The sequence below is a fragment of the Mustela nigripes genome, chromosome 15 (assembly GCF_022355385.1).
Source record: "Mustela nigripes isolate SB6536 chromosome 15, MUSNIG.SB6536, whole genome shotgun sequence".
Lineage (NCBI taxonomy): Eukaryota > Metazoa > Chordata > Mammalia > Carnivora > Mustelidae > Mustela > Mustela nigripes.
This window is the reverse complement of record NC_081571.1, coordinates 670,555-689,876: the sequence shown is the minus strand read 5'-3', so window position 1 is coordinate 689,876 and position 19,322 is coordinate 670,555. Positions and strand designations below refer to the sequence as shown.

Genomic DNA, 19,322 nt, shown 5'->3' with positions numbered 1-19,322 from the left:
ATTCTTAGATCTGCATTTCTTTGGGATTGATTGCTGAAACTTTATTAGTTTCCTTTGGTGGTGTCACATTTGCCTGATTCTACTGTAGCCTTGTGTTGACATTTTTGCATTTGAAAGGGCAGAAAACTCTTTCTTTAAAGACCAGTTTTGGCAGGTAAAGACCTATTCCAACTGGATCCCTGGACTGGTGGCCAGATTCTAGGATCACAGTTGAATGGGATTGTAGTGTGGCTCTTGCTGGGTCCATACTGGAGTCCATAATTGGTGGGTCTCTCTTTCTCTCTTTTTTTTTTCTTCAAGATTTAATTTGTTTATTTGAGAGAATGAGAGAGAGAGCACAAGACAGGGGAGGGTAGGAAGGAGAAGCAGACTCCCTACTGAGCAGGGAGCTCCACGTGGAACTCAATTCTGGGATTCCAGGATCATGACCTGAGTCGCTTAACCAACTGAGCCACCCAGGCATATTGGTGGGTCTCTTAACAGGGGCATGGTAGATGTAGTTCCTGCTAGATCCCCAGTTGGACAGGATTGCTTGTAGGACTACAGTCCAGCAGTGCTGAAGCTAGTCATGGGGCTGCTTCCAGGTCTGCTGTTAGTGTGCAGACAGTGGGTCTGTTACCAGGGATGAGAATGGGTGTGACTCCTGCCAGGTTTTTGAGCATCCTCCTGCTGGGCCCCTGGGTGAGCAGGACTGCCTCCAGTACCACGATACAGCCAGGCTAGAGCCATGTTACAGAACTGTTTCACATTTTATAGTCTTGACTGAGGTCTGTGGGCCTGTTACTAGGGAAACAGATGGGTTTGGCAGATGGGCTTGGGGTTTCTCAACCTCTTATCTGGATGGTAGAGCTCCCACAAAGGTACTTTTATCTGTGTATGGTTGTCAGCTTGTTTTTTGTGTAAAGAGATGTGAGCTGGGACCTCCTGTTCTACCATCTTGATATGTCCCTTTCCCTATGCTCTTAATAGAACATCAAAATACACCTGGGTTATGATAGTTCCTCTGATCAGTATTCTCCTAAGCTAAGACACCAAGTCCTCACACTGGTCTATTAGACCCTAATTCATTTGGCTCTCTGTTTTATTTTTTGATACCTTTTCCTACTTTTCTGTTTCAACTTTGTTTTATCCACCCTGGCCTCCTGTAATCTTTGACCACATCAGGCATATTCCTACCTCAGGGCTTTTGCATGTGATGTTCCCTCTTTCTGAACTGTTTTGTTCAGATATCCTTATGGCTGTTTTACGTAAAATATTATCTCAGCAAGATGACCTCATCCATAATTTCAATCTCCTTGATACTTCCTACCCTTATTCTTTGCATTATTTTTCTCCTTCTAATATGCCATATATTTTATTTATCTTGTTATTGTCTGCCTCTTCCATTAGAATGAAAAGCTCCATGGGACTAAGGGTATTTATTTTTTCACTGGTTTCTCCAGTACCCGGGATAGTGCTTGATTCATAGTAGGTGCTCACTGAATATTTGTTGGAGGAATGCCTTATGGAGTTAACTGACAGTTATTTCAGTACTATGGATTGAAGATGGATTCACGAAGACCAGCAGCTCCTGCATTCCAGGCTGTCACTGATGTTCCATTTCATATGACATGTGGATTACTCCATTAAGATGGTCCCTTTAAATGATAACATGGTTTGGTCATTTTAGGAAAGAAATTACTGACTTTGAACAACAGAAAGCAAAAGAATTGGCTCGAATAGAAGAGTTTAAAAAGGAGGAAATGAGGAAGCTACAAAAGGAACGCAAAGTTTTTGAAAAGTATACTACAGTTGCAAGAACTTTTCCAGATAAAAAAGAACGTGAAGAAATACAGGTATGCCAGTTCTTTATGTTAGACTTACGTGATATGTTTGTTCCAGTGCTGTGGGGCACAGAGTAGGAGGGCTGTCCCTTGGCTCTCCTCCCTCAGGCCCTGGAATATCAGAGTTTGTAGGAATATCAGAGTGATGTGTCAAAGAGAAATGGGGTGTCAGTTTTTTAAAACATTAAAAAAAAAAAGATTTATTTATTTATTTGAGAGCAGGGAGAGGGGCAGAGGGATAGGAAGCAATTCCTTAAGCAGACTCCCTGCTGAGTGTGGAGCCCAACGTGGGGCTTGATTTCAGGATCCTGAGAACGTGATCTGATCTGAAATCCAGAGTCAGATGCTTAACTAGCTGAGCCACCCAGAGGCCCCTGGGTATCAATTTATTAATCATCCATTGACTCAGTAAGTTATCAGTCTGAGACGGCATGAGGAACATTTTTTGTAATCTGACTTTTAAAGAACAAGGTATATCAGTTCTTTTCTTAGTAGAGGCTTCCAAAAAACAAAACAAAACCAAAAACAGACTACAGTAATTCCATGGATGAATTAAGAAACCAAGAGTTGGAAATTCACCAGCATCATGTTGTGTTGATCTGATTGGCACCCCTTACACCAAATACTGTTACTTCCAGTCATTTATACAAATTTAAGGCCCCTATACTATCTGGGTGTTTAATTTTAAAACTTATCAACTGATAGACCAAGTAATCAGTCCTCTTCATTTCAAAGTTAGAATGGACATAATCAGAGGAATGTAGTAGCTAAAAATAACTACTGCAGGGGCACCTGGGTGGCTCAGTCATTTAAGCATCCGGACTCTTGGTTTTGGCTCAGGTCCTGAGATTGAGCTCCACATCAGGTTCCATACTTTGCATGGAGTACATTCTAGTTTCTCTCTTCATTTCCCTGTCCCTCCCCCCCTGTTCTCTTTCACTCTCTCTCTAAAATGAAAGTAAATAAATCTTTAAAATAAATAAAAATAACTAATTTCTAGCTAAAAGTCAACTTTCTAGAAAAAAAATAGGTGAATATATTTGTGACATTGACGTATGCAGAGATTTCTAAGAGGGCACAAAGGACTAAGTACAAAGAAAACATGGACATACTGAATTTCATTACAAGTAATACTTCAGTGGTGCCTGGGTGGTTCAGTCAGTTAAGCATCTGCCTTCGGCTCATGTCATGATCCTGGAGTCCTGGGATTGAGCCCTCGTCAGGCTTCCCTGTTCAGCAGGGAGTCTGCTTCTCCCTCTGCCCCTTCCCCTTGCTCTGCTTGCTCTTGCTTATTCTCTCTCTCTCAAATAAATAAGTAAAATCGTAAAAAACAAACAAGTAAAACTTCAGTTTACCAAAGAAAAAATTTTAAAAGTCTCTCCATTGCTCATGGTATAAAGTACAAACTCTTCCATATTTTAGATACTAGTATTTTTGGGGTGCCCGGGTGGCTCAGTTGGTTAAGCATCCAGCTGTTGATCTCAGCTCGGGTCTTGATCTCAGGGTTGTGAGTTCAAAGCCCTGCATTGGGCTCCATACTGGGTGTGGAGCCTACTTTAAAAAAATAAATAAATAAAAGTAAATACTAGAATTTTTTAGTTGCAGTCTCTGCTTTCTCCCCTCTCATGTAGTATACCTTCCTTGAGAAAGCCCATCTGTAAACCCAAACTTAAGTTATAACATGCCATGTCAACTAGGGTCTTTAAATCTATTTATTTATTTTTGTGGGAAGAAACAAGTGCTGTTACGTTTTTGTTTAATGCTCAGTTTATTGAATCTAGTATGTTAGACATTAACAATCTATTTCATAGTTTTGGAAATCATTCCTGAACACTCTTTGATAGTGTTGACTTAAGCATTAGACCCTTTCCAGACTTGATTATTGTGTGTGGCCATGGGTATTCATTATTTCTTTCTGTTTTTGTTACACTTCCTCTTTTTCTTACACTATGCAAGTATGACTTTAAGAAATATATATGTAATAAAAACAAGCCTATATTTATTGCTACTCTTCTACTTACTAAATCATTAAAAGAATAGAGATGGTATATTCAACCTTCTTTTATATTATAGTGTTTGCAAATACTAACTCTTTTCTTTTGGGTGTTCATTCTTTCAGCACATTGATTTGAGAACCCTTTATGATGAGCATTGGGGAATTATTGATGAAGAAGACATTTCTGTCTTCCTGGAATTTATATTCATCATTATTGATTTATGGCCTTTTACAGACTCAAGTTACTCTAATTTATTACAAAAATCTCCTTTTTGATAATCAAGTGGCCCCAATTTGGCCAGAGGGAGCCCTATATGTACATCAGCTTCCTTGTCCTTCAGCTTTGCCCTTGCCCTTAGATGGTTGAAATTATCCCTACTTTCTCTAACAACTGGTTATTTCAGATAACCTGGTTTTTGCTTTTGTTTTTCTTCAGCCTACCCCAGATGTGGAATCAGCCACTGTCTAGGGAGCCCTATGAGGATTGGTGGTCAATGGCAGTGGTATCCTTGCTGTTGGTTCCTGTCACAGTGCCTAGCTGGGGAAGGGTGATGACTTTCTGAAGTCATGAGTTCACACTGATTCTTTTATCTTAATCATGTAACATTATTCCAATTTTTATGCAGTGAGTTTTCATTGACCATTTACACATTGATGTTCAGTCAGATCTCTGCTGAGTTTCCAACATGTGTATCTGTTTGTTCATTCAGAAGGTATTTGAGGGTCTACGATCTATGAGGTGCTATTGTAGTGAGCTGGTTAGCTCTTTTTGGATGTTTCAAATTTAACTTACCTTATTCCTACTAAATCTGCCTTTTCTTCTGACTTTTTACCCATTCACACCTGCGATAAAAAGCGGTCTAAACTTTTTCCACCTTCAAATTCCATCAATAATAGTTTCTTTTGACTTTATCTTCTGCATATCTTTTTTTATCCTGACCCCTTCTCTTTTTCTTCTTCACACATATTCCTTCTAGCTGTTACTTTAAATCCTATTTTCTATTACTTTTGACCAAATATATTAATATTTGTCACTCCCTCTATGATTCTATTCTTTTGACCCCTTTAGGACCTTCCAGTTCATTGGTTTCCCTCACCTTCCTTTGTCCTTAAACCCCAGAGACAGTTACTCTAGTCATTTCTATAAGTGTATTCTTTATTACCTTTTTCTCAAGCTATCAAATTTTGTTGGCAAAACTATAGGCCTGGCATTTCCTACCTCCTTCATCTTTGTGCCCATAACACTTGGTTTAGCTGGATGAAAAATTTAATGGGGAGAAGGTCCATGCTTATGGGGAAGCCCTGCTTATGTACCAGATCTCACCCTTTCACCACCTACAGCCCTGCTCCAGCATTTCTTGTTTCTCTAAAACCATCTATTTCCACTCTACTGAATCTTGCCATCAGTGTACCCACTTGCTGTTACTTCTTAAAATCTCTCTTGCCCCCATACTCCTTCAGTCACAGCCATGTTTCTTTGTAGCAAAATTCCTTGAAAGTGTTGTCTGTTTCACTGTTTTTCATCTCAACTCCTGTTTTGTCTACAACATGCTTCCCGTCTGCACCACCTCTTTGAAACTGCCCCTGTTGCAGTTTCCAGTCTCTCCCTGATGGGGGAGCTTGTGGTCCTCATGTGACTTGGCTGTTAGCAGCGCGGGACTCCTCACCAGTGCTTTCGTTCGTTCGTTTGACTCCGTTTGACTCACAGGATGGATACCTGATGCTCTGGGTTTTCCCCTTACCTGATTGATGCCTTGCCTTGTCCTCTTTGTCTTTTTCCTCCTCTTTAACTTAATGGTGGAGGCCACCCAGCCGGGAGGAGGTCCTGTCCTTCTTTGATGATCTTCTCTAGTTTCATGCCTTCAGTTGGGATTTACATGCTAAAGACTTACATACTTAAATCCTGGCCTGGACCCGCTGGATGTGCTGATCTGGTCTGACCAGCTACTGGATATTTCACCTCCATGTGTCTCCAAAAGAACTTCTGAACTTCCCTTCTCCAGCCTTCTCCATCTCAGGTGGCCGTATCCCTGACTTCCCACATGCTCTGCCAGAAAACCTAGGATTGTTCACTTCTCTTTCTCTCACACTTCATGCTCATCTGTCAGAAATGTACCCAGACTTGAGCTGCCATCACTGAGTTCAAGGACTGGCTGGCCACAGCTCTGCTCCTGCCCTGTCTTTTCCATGGGTTGTTTACCATGTAGCAGCCAGTAATTCTTCTGAAAGACGCCAGGTCTGCTCCCTCTCTGCCCTTTAATGGCTCCACTTTTTTCTTATAGTTAGAGCCACAGTCCTTACAGCCTCAAGTTCCTGTATGAACTGGTGTTCTTTCACCTTTTTCATGCCATCTCCTCTGTGTCATTCATTCTGCCCCAGCTCACTAGCCTGCTTGCTCTAGACTGTGCCCAGGCACTCTCCTCTCTGGTGTATCTCCTCTGCTGGTGCTTTTAGCAATGCTCTTTCCCAGAAGAGCCACATGGCTCATTTTGAGCCTCCTTCGGTCTCTGTTCTGTGAGATCTGCTGTAGTGTGTGCTGCAGCCTCCCTTCCCCACAACTGTAGCCTCCCTTCCCCACAGCATTGCTTTCTTCTGCCTACCTTGCCTTTTCTTCCCTAGCGCCTGGCACCTTCCACACAACTCTCCCTGCAATCTTTTTGTTCTTCATATTCCAGGGACCCAGAACAGTACCTGATGGTAGGTGTTTTATAAATATTAGTTGCTGTTAAATAATTTTTTTAACCTTATTGATGAATAATTGAAAAACATAAAATATATACTTAAAATGTACAGTGTGATGATTTTATATATATACATAGCAAGATCAAGATGGTAGCATGTTATCACCTGACATAGTTAACTTTTTGTGGGTGTGTGTGCTGAGAATGCTTAAGAATTGCTCTCAGCAACATTTGCTGTCAATGTACACCACTGTATTATTACTGTAGTCACCATGTCATATGCTGCTCCTCAGAACTTATTCGTCTTATAACTGAGGGTTTCTATCCTTTGACCTTCATCTCCCCATTCCCTTTCCCCCAGCCCATGGCAACCACCATTTTGTTGTTTCTATGAAATTGGCTTTTTTCTTTTTTTCTCTATGATTTCACATGGGATACCATACAGTATTTGTCTTTCTCTGTTTGGCTTATTTGCTTTTGAATTCTTAGCCTATTTAGAGTTCTGTGTTACCATTTTGGTATAAATAAGTCTCTTTGCCCACATGATGATAATGTTTACCAGTTAGAAATTGCTCATTTATTGGTTATACTCCACAATTTTATAAATAGGGAGGCTGGTGTTCAGGGAGGTTAATACCTTGTTTCAAGAGCTTTTAAGACACAGAACTGGGATTTGAACCCTGATCTCTCACCCAAACCCAGAGTTCATGCTCCCTGTGATGTGACCACCCTCCAAGGGAGGTCCTTCAAGCCCTAGTCTCTTTCTGTCACCTGGTTGCTTTTTGGCAGTCATGGTGCTTACATGAGAATGGATGGTTGTCAAGTTTTACATATCTATTAGTGAGCTGCTTAGGGCTTCTTCCTGCCTTTAGGCTCACATCAGGTCAGTTCTCAGTTGGTGAGCAATGAGGTCTTGCTTTCGCCCATGCCCCTTGCCTCTGCTCCCAGGCACTCCCCATATTTTGCACCCACATGAGCCATGTAGGTAACTAATTTTTCCTTAGTGCTGACATTAATCTCAATTTTTGTGTAATTGTACATTGCTTCTAGACATTTCCAGCAATTTCTTTCTTCCCATGGGTCATTTAGTGTGTCTGAAACAGATCATTTTCTTTCTTTCTTTTTTAAAAAGATTTATTTATTTATTTGACAGAGAGAGAGATCACAAATAGGCAGAGAGGCGGGCAGAGGAAATGGGGGAAGCAGACTCCCTGCCAAGCAGAGAGCCTGACGCAGAGCTCTATCCCAGGACCCTGAGATCATGACTAAAGGCATATCCTACCCTTCTTCTAGCTTATTCATCTAACACCCTAACTCCACCAATGTGGAGTCTATAAATAGTCCAGGCTCCCCAAAACAGATCATTTTCTTAAAACCAACTTCTTCTCATGAATTCCAAGTAGAATCTGTTTTCAGGACTGATAGTTTTGACTTTGAATCTTATTCATCTGTTTACCTAACTCTTCTTTTAATTAGTCATAAATTCTTCTTAATTTTTTCTTTACCAGATAATCCCCTATTTATCTCTCTTCTTCAATTAATAGCTTAGTATAGACCTTTATTACCTCATGGCAGTGTTATTGCAATGACTCCTAAAAAGTGGTGCCTGCCTCCTTCTGGAATCAGTCTTGTTGATGGTATAAGGTGAGGCTCTAACCTGAACCCCAGTCCCTTTCATGAAAAACTTATTATTTTTGAAATATGATTGACCAAGCTTTCCCTTTTTTACTCTCTGTGCTAGGGCAGCACTTCTATATTGTTGGTGTGTCTCTTTTCTTCTATTGCATTGTTCTAATCCTAGGTTTTTTGTTTTTATTTATTTATTTTTTTTGAGAGGCTTTGAAACAGCAGATAGCAGATTTACAGGAAGATTTGAAAAGAAAGGAAGCAAAATGGTCAAGTACACAAGGCCGTCTTAGAAGCCAGATAGAAATGTTGGTCAGAGAGAACACAGACCTCAGAGAAGAAATAAAAGTGATGGAAAGGTTCCGACTTGATGCCTGGAAGAAAGCAGAAGCTACTGAGAACAGCATCAGGATGGGTCCTTGTGTGGCTGCCACGAAAAGAGACGGGTCCATGGTAGGTTTGAAGCTAGTTTCATCAAGTCAGGATGTTAAATATCTGAGTGCTCCAATTTATAGACCTGAAACCTAGAGGGTGTTTGCCAGGGCTGGGGGTGGGGGGTGGGAATGGGGAGTTGCTGTTTAATGGGAACAGAGTTTCAGTTTTGCAAGAGGAAAAGAAGTACTGGAGCTGGGTGGATGTGAGGGTGCACAGTAGTGTGTATGTGCCTTGTGCTGCTGACCTGTACACTTAACAGTAGTTAAGACGGTGAATGTTATGTATATTTTACCACAGTTGACCAATTCTTTTGGGCAATTGCTTTGCAGAGTTTTCAAATTCATTTTTAGAATTCTTTTAAAAGAATTATAGCACAATAGGCAGATAATCTTAGTTAAAACAGGCCAAGTGAAGTTTTTCTTGCAGTGAGTTACATGCATATGAACTTTTCAAATCAGATAATTAGTCTTTCATTCATCTATTTTCACAATTATCATGTGCCAGACACTGATTTTGGGCACTGGGAATAAAGCAATTAACAAAATAGGGGAACTTCCTTGCCCTCTTGGAATTTTTATTCTAGTGGTGGGAGGTCTATAAAGAAGATAGATAATAAAATATATGTTGTGTTATATAGTGACAAGAACCAAGGAGAAAAAAGCAGGAAAGGGGATGGGGTGGGGGGTGTTGCTGTTTTAGACAGGATGGCCAAGGAAAGTCTTACTGAGAAAGTGACATTTGAGTAATGGCCCACAGTATTAAATATATTGAATATATTAACTTAAATATATATAATTATTATGTTTTAAATATAAATATAATAAAGGGGTACCTGGGTGAGAGTAGGGCCCATAGAGGAGCCTGAGGCCCAGAGGCTGTCTGCCTTGTGGGCCTGAGCATGAGTATGGCGGGGGCTGATGGAGCTACAGGGCAGTAATGGGGAGAATGGTAGGGGATGCAATCAGAGATGGGACAGAGGGAGTTGGGTGCAAGGTTCATTAGGCCTTAGTCAGTTCCTGTAAGCCCTTGGGTGTTTCCTCTGAGAAGGCCCCTCCTCCCCCAGCCCTGAAGGGCTGAGGTTGGAGTTGACTTAATCTTTTGTTTTAGTAAGTATACCTTGTCTACTGTCTACTGTAGACTGAACAGGGAGTGGAGGGTCATAAACACAATTGGGAACACTGGTTAGAAGACCATTGGAGTAATTCACACCAGAGAGAACAGTGGCTTAAGACTAGGGGAGAAGCAGTGGATGGCTGAGAAATGGACAGGATTTATTGATGAGCTGGATATGGGGTATGACAGCAAGGAAGAGTCAAGAGTACAGTTTCCAAGTGTAGTATAGTGTTTTGGCATACTAGAGTTTACATTTATCGTAAGACAAGAAGAGAAAATGTTTTTCTTGGGGGCATGGATATTAGGATCTCAGGTTTAGACAGGGTAAGTTTGAAATGCCTGCGGAGAAGTTTGAAAACGTGGAGACGTTACCTGGGCAGGAGAAGGTTAGGTTGGAGCTAGAAGTTTGGGGTTCATCAGGATGTGTGATAAAAGTTTTAGGCTGGCAGAGATCACCAGTGCTGAAAGTGTGGGTAGTGAAGAGATCCACACACTGAGCCAGAGTGTGAGAAGATGGGAGATGAGAATGGTTAACCAGAGAGGATGGAGTAAAGGAGGCCAGAGTGGTGTCCTGAGAGCCAAGAAAAGAAAGGACTTCTAGGAGAAGAGACTAGCCAGCAGTTTCAAAAACTGCTGCTAAATTAGATGAGGGCTGAAAATGAGTCATTAGATTTACCAGGTAGGGATGTATAGAAGATAAAAGCCTGATTGGATGAAAGAGAATGAGAAGTTTCAAACAGAGTTTAAGAACCTTGTGGAGAGGTTTGGCAGTAAATGTAAAGAGATGAGGTGTTGGCTTTAAGGAAAGTTTTTTTTTTTTTTTTTTTAAGTGGAAAAATTAAGTGTTTATGTATTGGTAGGATTGATTTAGTAAAGAGGAAAATACTGATGCAGGAGAATGTGGGGGAATTGTTGAAGCAATGTTTATAAATGAGAGAAGAGGGGATTTAGGGAATGAAGGGAGGGGCTGGACTTGGCTGGACAGTACGTGCCCTGTGGCAGAATGTTGAAGGTATGGACTCTGTGCTTGATGTGTGGTGCCTGCTGGTGGGAAGTTCCCTTTTAATGCCTTCGCATTGTCAGTGAAGTAGGAAGCGTGGGCATCCGCTGAGAGTGAGGATAGAAAAGTGTAGGATGTTCAAGTAGATGGGAGAAAGTGTGACTTCGTCGTCTAAGGGAGTGGAAAGCAAAGGGACTGAGGAAGTGTAGCCTGATTCCTGGGCTGCTTTGGGGACGAGTGTAGGTTAGAGTCATATATTTCAAGTGAGAATGTTTGTATCATTTTCTTGATTTTTGGTTGTAGGGTGGTGGAGAGTTATATTTTATAAGAGGTGTCGTCATCCAGGTGAACACCACAGAGTGAGTGAGGGGTAGGGAAGTTGACAGTATATGCAGCCAGAATGACAGCAGTGAACCATGTAAGCTGGGGACATAAGCAAGGACCTTGTAGATTGTACACATTGGTGGAGTTAGGGTGTTAGATGAATAAGCTAGAAGAAGGGTAGGATATGGCAGTCAGAAGAGAGTGGAATTCTTGCCTCTTCCCATTTTATTAAAACAGCTTCCCTAAACAGAAATTTGAAAGAATAGTATGATGATGATCAGGTGACCTGAATAGTCACCTAGATATGACCACTGTTGACATTTTACCACTTGTGTATGTGTGTTTTGCTGGACCATTTGAAGCTAATTGCAGAAATCATGGCATCTTACCGTAAATACTTTAGCATTTTATTAAATGACATTGGCTTTTTGAATGTCTAATTTGAATGTCTAATTAGGCTAATTATTTTGTAGAATACTGCACTTTCTGGCTTTGAGGGCTTAGAAATTGAGATCTTTGCAGTTACTGATAATGACTGCGTGGCTGAGGTAGGATAGAGTAGGTCAGGAAACAGAAGCTAAGGCAGTGGAGTTATCTCCTGGCAAGGGATACCTGTGGCTGAATCATGGACGTGAGAAGCAAAGCTGGGGCAGGGGTGGTTAGGGAGGAGAGAGATTTGTTGGAAGTGGTGACAGGGAGCAAGGAAGACCTCTACCCTACCCCAAACCTAGGGAGTGGAGTTCGGAGGGTGAGAAACTTCTGTCCCTGGAAGGGGGCTATGGGGAGTCTTCATCTCAGTAGGGAGCTAGGGCTCAAAGTGAGAGCAAGATGGTAAGGAGAGGTTGCTCTCCAAGATGCCTACAGGAGAGGTTGAGATAAAGGGGTTTTGCTGATACTGAGTTCCTGCCCTCTTCTTTGGCTAATCTGATAACAATCACAGAAGACTCTCTTATTTTATGTTGTCTGTTATCCCCTCACTTGAAGAATGAATACACAGTTGACCTTTGAACCACATGTGTTTGAACTGTGCAGGTCCACTTCTATGCAGATTTTTTTCAATAAATAGAGTATAACACTAAATATATTTTGCCTTCCTTAAGATTTTAATAACTTTTTTTTTTTGCTCTAGTGGACTTTATTGTAATAATACAGTATGCAATACATATGCCATACAGGATATGTGTTAATATGTTGCTTATGTCATCAGGATGGCTTCCAGACGACAGTAGGCTGTTGGTAGTCACATTTTGGGGGAGTCAAAAGTTACACATGGATTTTCAGGTGTGTGGGGTGGTCATTGCCCTTAGCCCCCCTCCCCCCAGTGTTTTTCAGGATCCACTGTATATCTGAAGGTGGAGTGTGTGTGTAGTTCATTTTCCTAAATAATAGTTTGTTCCCTCTGACCTGTAGTGAAAAATAAAATGAAAACATAAATGAAAAAACTTAAGCCATTTTCATTGCAAGCTGAGTTTTACTTTCATTCATTGTACTAATGTGTAGACTAACACTAATTTTATATTCAAAATTATCTCATACTATAGAATTCATTTCGGTTACAAAAGAGTCAAATTTCTTCAGGAACCCAGGTAGAAAAATGTAAGAAAAATCATTTGCCGACACAAGGTAAGAAGTTGCATGATCTTTTTATAAAATACTTCAGGAATTTAAAGAATAGAGAATTTACACCCAATTTAAGAAGTAAAGCTTTGTAAATATCATTGTAGCCCTTGTGTACTCCCCTACTTATTTCCACCCTGACAACATTCCTTTGTTTTTCATTCTTTTACTACATTGTATCCATAAATCAATATAGTATTGTTTCTATGTATCCCTCTACAGTTTGTTTCTCTCAATATTTTGATATTCACATTAATACATATAAACTCTAGTTTACTGATTTTAATAGCTATACAGATTCCATGTGTATTTGTTACAGTTGAGTTTTCCTGTTGATGGACTTCATGTTTTTTCCCCTAGTTTGTCAATAGAATGAATAGGGCTGCAGAACATAGCTATCCTGTGAGTTTCTCTAAAACACATATCAAGAGTGAGGATGCTTGTGGTGTAGGAAGTTTTCTCTTTGTTCTGCAAGGTGGTTTTGCCATTTTTTTTCTTTCTTACGATCAGCAGAATATCCTCTTTGTGCTTATTCTTGACCTGGTCGGACTGAAATTGTGTCTAGTCAGATGGGTGTGAAATGGTGGGTTAGTGTAACTTTAATATGTGTTTCCCTGATTACTGGTAAGATCATGTGAGCATCTTTTTGTATATTTAGTGGGCTTTGGGTTTCCTCTTTTGTGAATTGACTGTTCATTTCTTTTGCCTGTTTAAAACTTTTTAGTGGGGGGTGCCTCGGTGTTTCAGTTGATTAACCGACCGACTGCCTTCTGCTCAGGTCATGATCCCGGAGTCCTGGGATGGAGTCCCACATCGGGCTCCCAGCTCCATGGGAAGTCTGCTTCTTCCTCTGACCTTCTCCCCGCCCATGCTCTCTATCATGCTCTTTCTCTCTCAAATAAATAAACAATCTTAAAACTTTTTAGCGGGGAGGGCGAAGTTTCTCCTTATTGAGGTTATTCTTCGTGCCCATCCTTTCTCATTTAGAAGCACTGCCAATATTTTCTCCCAGTTCTGGGTTTAGCTTTTCTGTTTGTGTTTTTTATGTGCATTTTTCCCCATTTTTGACTTTTTTTTTTTTAAGATTTATTTGTTTTAGGGAGAGTCCACAAGGATCCCAGGGGGGCAGAAGGAGAGGGAGAGGGGAAGCAGACTCCCTGCTGAGTAGGGAACCCGATGTGAGGCTCCATCTCAAGACCTTGAGTTGACGACCTGAGCAGAAAACAAGAGTCAGAGGCTTACCGGACTAAGCCACCCAGATGCCTCTGTTTTCCCTTTTATTATTGAATTTATCAATCTTTTTTCATGACTGTAAGAAATCTTTCTCCAGCCCTAGGTCACAAATATACTATTTTCTCTTATGAACATCTTTAATCTACCTGGAATTTTTAGAAATTATTTTCATGAATTAAATTTAGAAAATTGGATATAACATATGCAGTTTGATAATTACAAAGGACATACTTAGATAACTACCAACTAGATAAAGAAATAGAGTAGCAACACACCAGGGCTGTTCCCCCCCTTGACTACTCTCATAGGTACAGCCCTAAAAAAAGTTTTGTTTTTGAACTTTCTGAGTAGTTATACTGTATGTATTCCATTGCCTTTTATTTTTTACTGTACATTGCTTTTGAGAGTCATGTTGATCTGCAACTCTAGTTCACTAATTTTCAAACCTGCAAGGTAGTTTGAATGTTTTGTTTTGACTGTTTTTTTTTTTTATTTTTTAATCTTTTTTTTTTAATTTTTATTTTTTTATAAACATATAATGTATTTTTTCCCCCAGGGGTATAGGTCTGTAAATCTCCAGGTTTGCACACTTCACAGCACTCACCATAGCACATAGCCCCCCACCAATGTCCATAACCCCACCACCCTCTCCTGACCCCCCTCTCCCCAGCAACCCTCAGTTTGTTTTGTGAGATTAAGAGTCACTTATGGTTTGTGTTCCTCCCAATCCCACCTTGTTTCATTTATTCTTTTCCTACCCCCCTCAAAACCTCCCACGTTGCATCTCCACTTCCTCATATCAGGGAGATCATATGATAGTTGTATTTCTCCGATTGACTTATTTCACTAAGCATGATACCTTCTAGTTCCATCCATGTCATTGCAAATGGCAAGATTTCATTTCTTTTGATGGCTGCATAGTATTCCAATTGTGTATATATACCACATCTTATTTATCCATTCATCTGTTGATAGACATCTAGGTTCTTTCCATAGTTTGGCTATTGTGGACATTGCTGCTATAAACGTTCGGGTGCACATGCCCCTTCGGATCACTGCGTTTGTATCTTTAGGGTAAATACCCAGTAGTGCAATTGCTGGGTCATAGGGCAATTCTATTTCAGACTTTTTGAGGAACCTCCATGCTTTTTTCCAGGGTGGTTGCACCAGCTTGCATTCCCACCAACAGTGTAGGAGGGTTCCCCTTTCTCCTCATCCTTGCCAGCATCTGTCATTTCCTGACTTACTAATTTTAGCCATTCTGACTGATGTGAAGTGGTATCTCGTTGTGGTTTTGATTTGTATTTCCCTGATGCTGAGTGATATGGAGCATTTTTTCATGTGTCTGTTGGCCATCTGGATGTCGTCTTTGCAGAAATGTCTGTTCATGTCCTCTGCCCATTTCTTGATTGGATTATTTGTTCTTTGGGTGTTGAGTTTGCTAAGTTCTTTATAGATTTTGGACACTAGCCCTTTATCTGATATGTCATTTGCAAATATCTTCTCCCATTCTGTCAGTTGTCTTTTGGTTTTGTTAACCAAAAGACTTTGGTTTCCTTTGCTGTGCAAAAGCTTTTGATCTTGATGAAATCCCAATAGTTCATTTTTGCCCTTGCTTCCCTTGCCTTTGGCGATGTTCCTAGGAAGATGTTGCTGCGGCTGAGGTTGAAGAGGTTGCTGCCTGTGTTCTCCTCAAGGATTTTGATGGATTCCTTTCTCACATTGAGGTCCTTCATCCATTTTGAGTCTATTTTCGTGTGTGGTATAAGGAAAAGGTCCAATTTTTCCAGCCCCATTTATTGAAGAGGCTGTCTTTTTTCCATTCTACATTCTTTCCTGCTTTGTCAAAGATTAGTTGACCATAGAGTTGAGGGTCTATTTCTGGGTTCTCTATTCTGTTCCATTGATCTATGTGTCTGTTTTTGTGCCAGTACCATACTGTCTACTGTCTTAATGATGACAGCTTTGTAATAGAGCTTGAAGTCCAGAATTGTGATGCCACCAACTTTGGCATTCTTTTTCAACATTCCGCTGGCTATTTGAAGTCTTTACTAGTTCCATATGAATTTTAGGATTATCTGTTCCATTTCTTTGAAAAAAAAAAAAAAGGGTGGGATTTTGATAGGGATTGCTTTAAATGTGTAGATTGCTTTAGGTAGCATAGACATTTTCACAAAATTTGTTCTTCCAACCCATGAGCATGGAACATTTTTCCATTTCTTTGTGTCTTCCTCAGTCTCTTTCATGAGTACTTTTAGTTTTCTCAGTACAGATTCTTTGCCTCTTTGGTTAGGTTTATTCCTAGGTATCTTATAGTTTTGGGTGCAATTGTAAATGGGATTGACTCCTTAATTTCTCTTTCTTCTGTCTTGTTGTTGGTGTAGAGAAATGCAACTGATTTCTGTGCATTGATTTTTATATCCTGACACTTTACTGAATTCCTGTACAAGTTCTAGCAGTTTTGGAGTGGAATCTTTTCCACAAAAATATCATATCATCTGCAAAGAGTGAGAGTTTGACTTCTTTGCCGATTTGGATACCTTTGATTTCTTTTTGTTGTCTGATTGCTGAGGCCAGGACTTCTAGTACTATGTTGAATAGCAGTGGTGATAATGGACATCCCTCCCGTGTTCCTGACCTTAGTGGAAAAGCTTTCAGTTTTTCTCCATTGAGAATGATATTTGTGGTGGTTTTTTCATAGGTGGCTTTGATAATATTGAGGTATGTGCCCTCTGTCCCTACACTTGGAAGAGTTTTGATCAGGAAAGGATGGTGTACTTTGTGAAATGCTTTTTCAGCAACTATTGAGAGTATCGTATGGTTCTTGTTCTTTCTTTTATTAATGTGTTGTATCACATTGATTGATTTGTGGATGTTGAACCAACCTTGCAGCCCTGGAAAAAATCCCTGTTGGTCGTGGTGAATAGTTCTTTTAATGTACTGTTGAATCCTATTGGCTAGTATTTTGGTGAGACTTTTCGCATCTGTCTTCATCAAGGATATTCTTCTGTAATTCTCTTTTTTGATGGGATCCTTTTCTGGTTTTGGGGTCAAGGTGATACTGGCCTCATAAAATGAGTCTGGCAGTTTTCCTTCCATTTCTATTTTTTTGGAATAGTTTCAGGAGATAGCTGTTAATTCTTTAAATGTTTGGTAGAATTCCCCTGGGAAGCCGCCTGGCCCTGGGCTCTTGTTTATTGGGAGATTTTTGATGACTGCTTCAATCTCCTTACTGGTTATGGGTCTGTTCAAGTTGTCTGTTTCTTCCTGGTTCGGTTTTGGTAGTTTATAGGTCTCTAGGAATGCATCCATTTCTTCCAGATTGTCAAATTTGCTAGCGTTTAGTTGCTGATAATATGTTCTTATAACTGTTTGTATTTCTGTGGTGTTGGTTGTGATCTCTCCTCTTTCATTCATGGTTTTATTTATTTGGGTCCTTTCTCTTTTCTTTTTGAGAAGTCTGACCAGGGGTTTATCAGTCTTATTAATCCATTCAAAGAACAAGCTCCTAGTTTTGTTGATTTGTTCTATTTTTTTTTTTTTTTTTGGTTTCTATTTCATTGATTTCTGCTCTGATCTTTATTATTTCTCTTCTCCTGCTGGGTTTAGGCTTTCTTTGCAGTTCTTTCTCCAACTCCTTTAGGTGTAGGGTTAGGTTGTGTATTTGAAAACTTTCTTGTTTCTTGAGAAAGGCTTGTATCCCTATATATTTTCCTCTCAGGACTGCCTTTGCTGTGTCCCACAGATTTTGAACCATTGTGTTTTCATTATCATTTGTGTCCATGAATTTTTTCAGTTTCTCTTTAATTTCCTGGTTGACCCATTCATTTTTTAGAAGGATGCTGTTTAGTCTCCATGTATTTGGGTTCTTTCCAAATTTCCTCTTGTGATTGAGTTCTAGTTTCAGAGCATTGTGGTCTGAAAATATGCAGGGAATGATCCCAATCTTTTGGTCCTGGTTGAGACTTGATCTGTGACCCAGGATGTGATCTATTCTGGAGAATGTTCCATATGCACTGGAGAAGAATGTGTATGCTGTTGCTTTGGGATGGAATGTTCTGAATATGTCTGTGATGTCCATCTGGTCCAGTGTGTCATTTAAGCCTTTATTTCCTTGTTGATCTTTTGCTTGGATGGTCTGTCCATTTCAGTGAGGGGGGTGTTAATGTCCCCTACTATTATTGTATTATTGTTGACGTGTTTCTTTGATTTTGTTATTAATTGGTCTATATAGTTGGCTGCTCCCATGTTAGGAGCATAGATATTTAAAATTGTTAGCTCTTCTTGTTGGGCAGACCCTTTGAGTATGATACAGTGTCCTTCCTCATCTCTTATTATAGTCTTTGGCCTAAAATCTATTTTATATGTTTCTACCCCAGCTTTCTTTTGATGTCCATTAGCATGGTAAATTGTTTTCCATCCCCTCACTTTAAATCTGGAGGTGTCATTGGGTCTAAAATGAGTGTCTTGTATATAGCATATCGATAGGTTTTGGTTTTTTATCCATTCTGATATCTTTTGTGTTTTGATTGGGGCATTTAGCCCATTTATGTTCAAGATAACTCCTGAAAGATATGAATTTAGTGCCGTTGTATTGCCTGTAAGGAGACTGTTACTGTATATTTTCTGTTCCTTTCTGCTCTACTGCTTTTAGACTCCCTCTTCGCTTAGAGGATCCCTTTCAATATTTCCTGTATGGCTGGTTTGATGTTGGCAAATTCTTTTAGCTTTTGTTTGTCCTGGAAGCTTTCAATCTCTCCTTCTATTTTCTTTTTTTTTTTTTTTAATTTATCAGAGGGGTTGGGGGAGAGAGCGAGCACAGGCAGACAGAATGGCAGGCAGAGGCAGAGGGAGAAGCAGGCTCCCCGCTGAGCAAGGAGCCCGATGTGGGACTTGATCCCAGGGCGCTGGGATCATGACCTGAGCCGAAGGCAGCTGCTTAACCAACTGAGCCACCCAGGCGTCCCATCTCCTTCTATTTTCAATGCCATCCTACTGGATATAGTATTCTTGGCTGCATATTTTTCTCATTTAGTGCTCTGAATATATCATGCCAGTTCTTTCAGGCCTGCCAGGTCTCTGTGGATAAGTCTGCTGCCAGTGTAATATTTCTACCATTGTATGTTACAGACTTCTTGTCCCAAGCTGCTTTCAGGATTTTCTCTTTGTCACTAAGACTTGTAAGTTTTACTCTAAGATGATGGGGTGTGGACCTATTTTTATTGATCTTCATGGGGGATCTCTGTGCCTCCTGGATTTTGATGCTTGTTCCCTTTGCCATATGAGGGAAATTCTCTACAATAATTATCTCCAATATACTTTCATCCCCCCTCTTTCTTCTTCCTCTGGGATCTCAATTATTCTAATACGGTTTCATCTTATGCTATCATTTATCTCTTGAATTTGCCCCTCATGGTCCAGTAGTTATTTGTCTCTCTTTTGCTCAGCTTCTTTATTCTCTGTCATTTGGTCTT

At 40.2% G+C, this 19,322-nt stretch overlaps 1 protein-coding gene across 2 annotated transcripts in view; it reads left to right on the top strand.

Annotated features, from left to right (window-relative positions):
• Positions 1-19,322, top strand: part of CENPJ (centromere protein J) — a 62,503-nt gene that overhangs the window by 27,175 nt on the left and 16,006 nt on the right. The window contains exons 9-11 of one of the 2 annotated variants that reach the window (XM_059377633.1): positions 1,670-1,835; positions 8,352-8,579; positions 12,540-12,621. In XM_059377633.1, the coding sequence (XP_059233616.1) occupies positions 1,670-1,835; positions 8,352-8,579; positions 12,540-12,621 (476 nt within the window). Of the gene's footprint in view, positions 1-1,669; positions 1,836-8,336; positions 8,580-12,539; positions 12,622-19,322 lie in introns of both variants that reach the window. The other variant, XM_059377632.1, reaches the window with a different exon arrangement.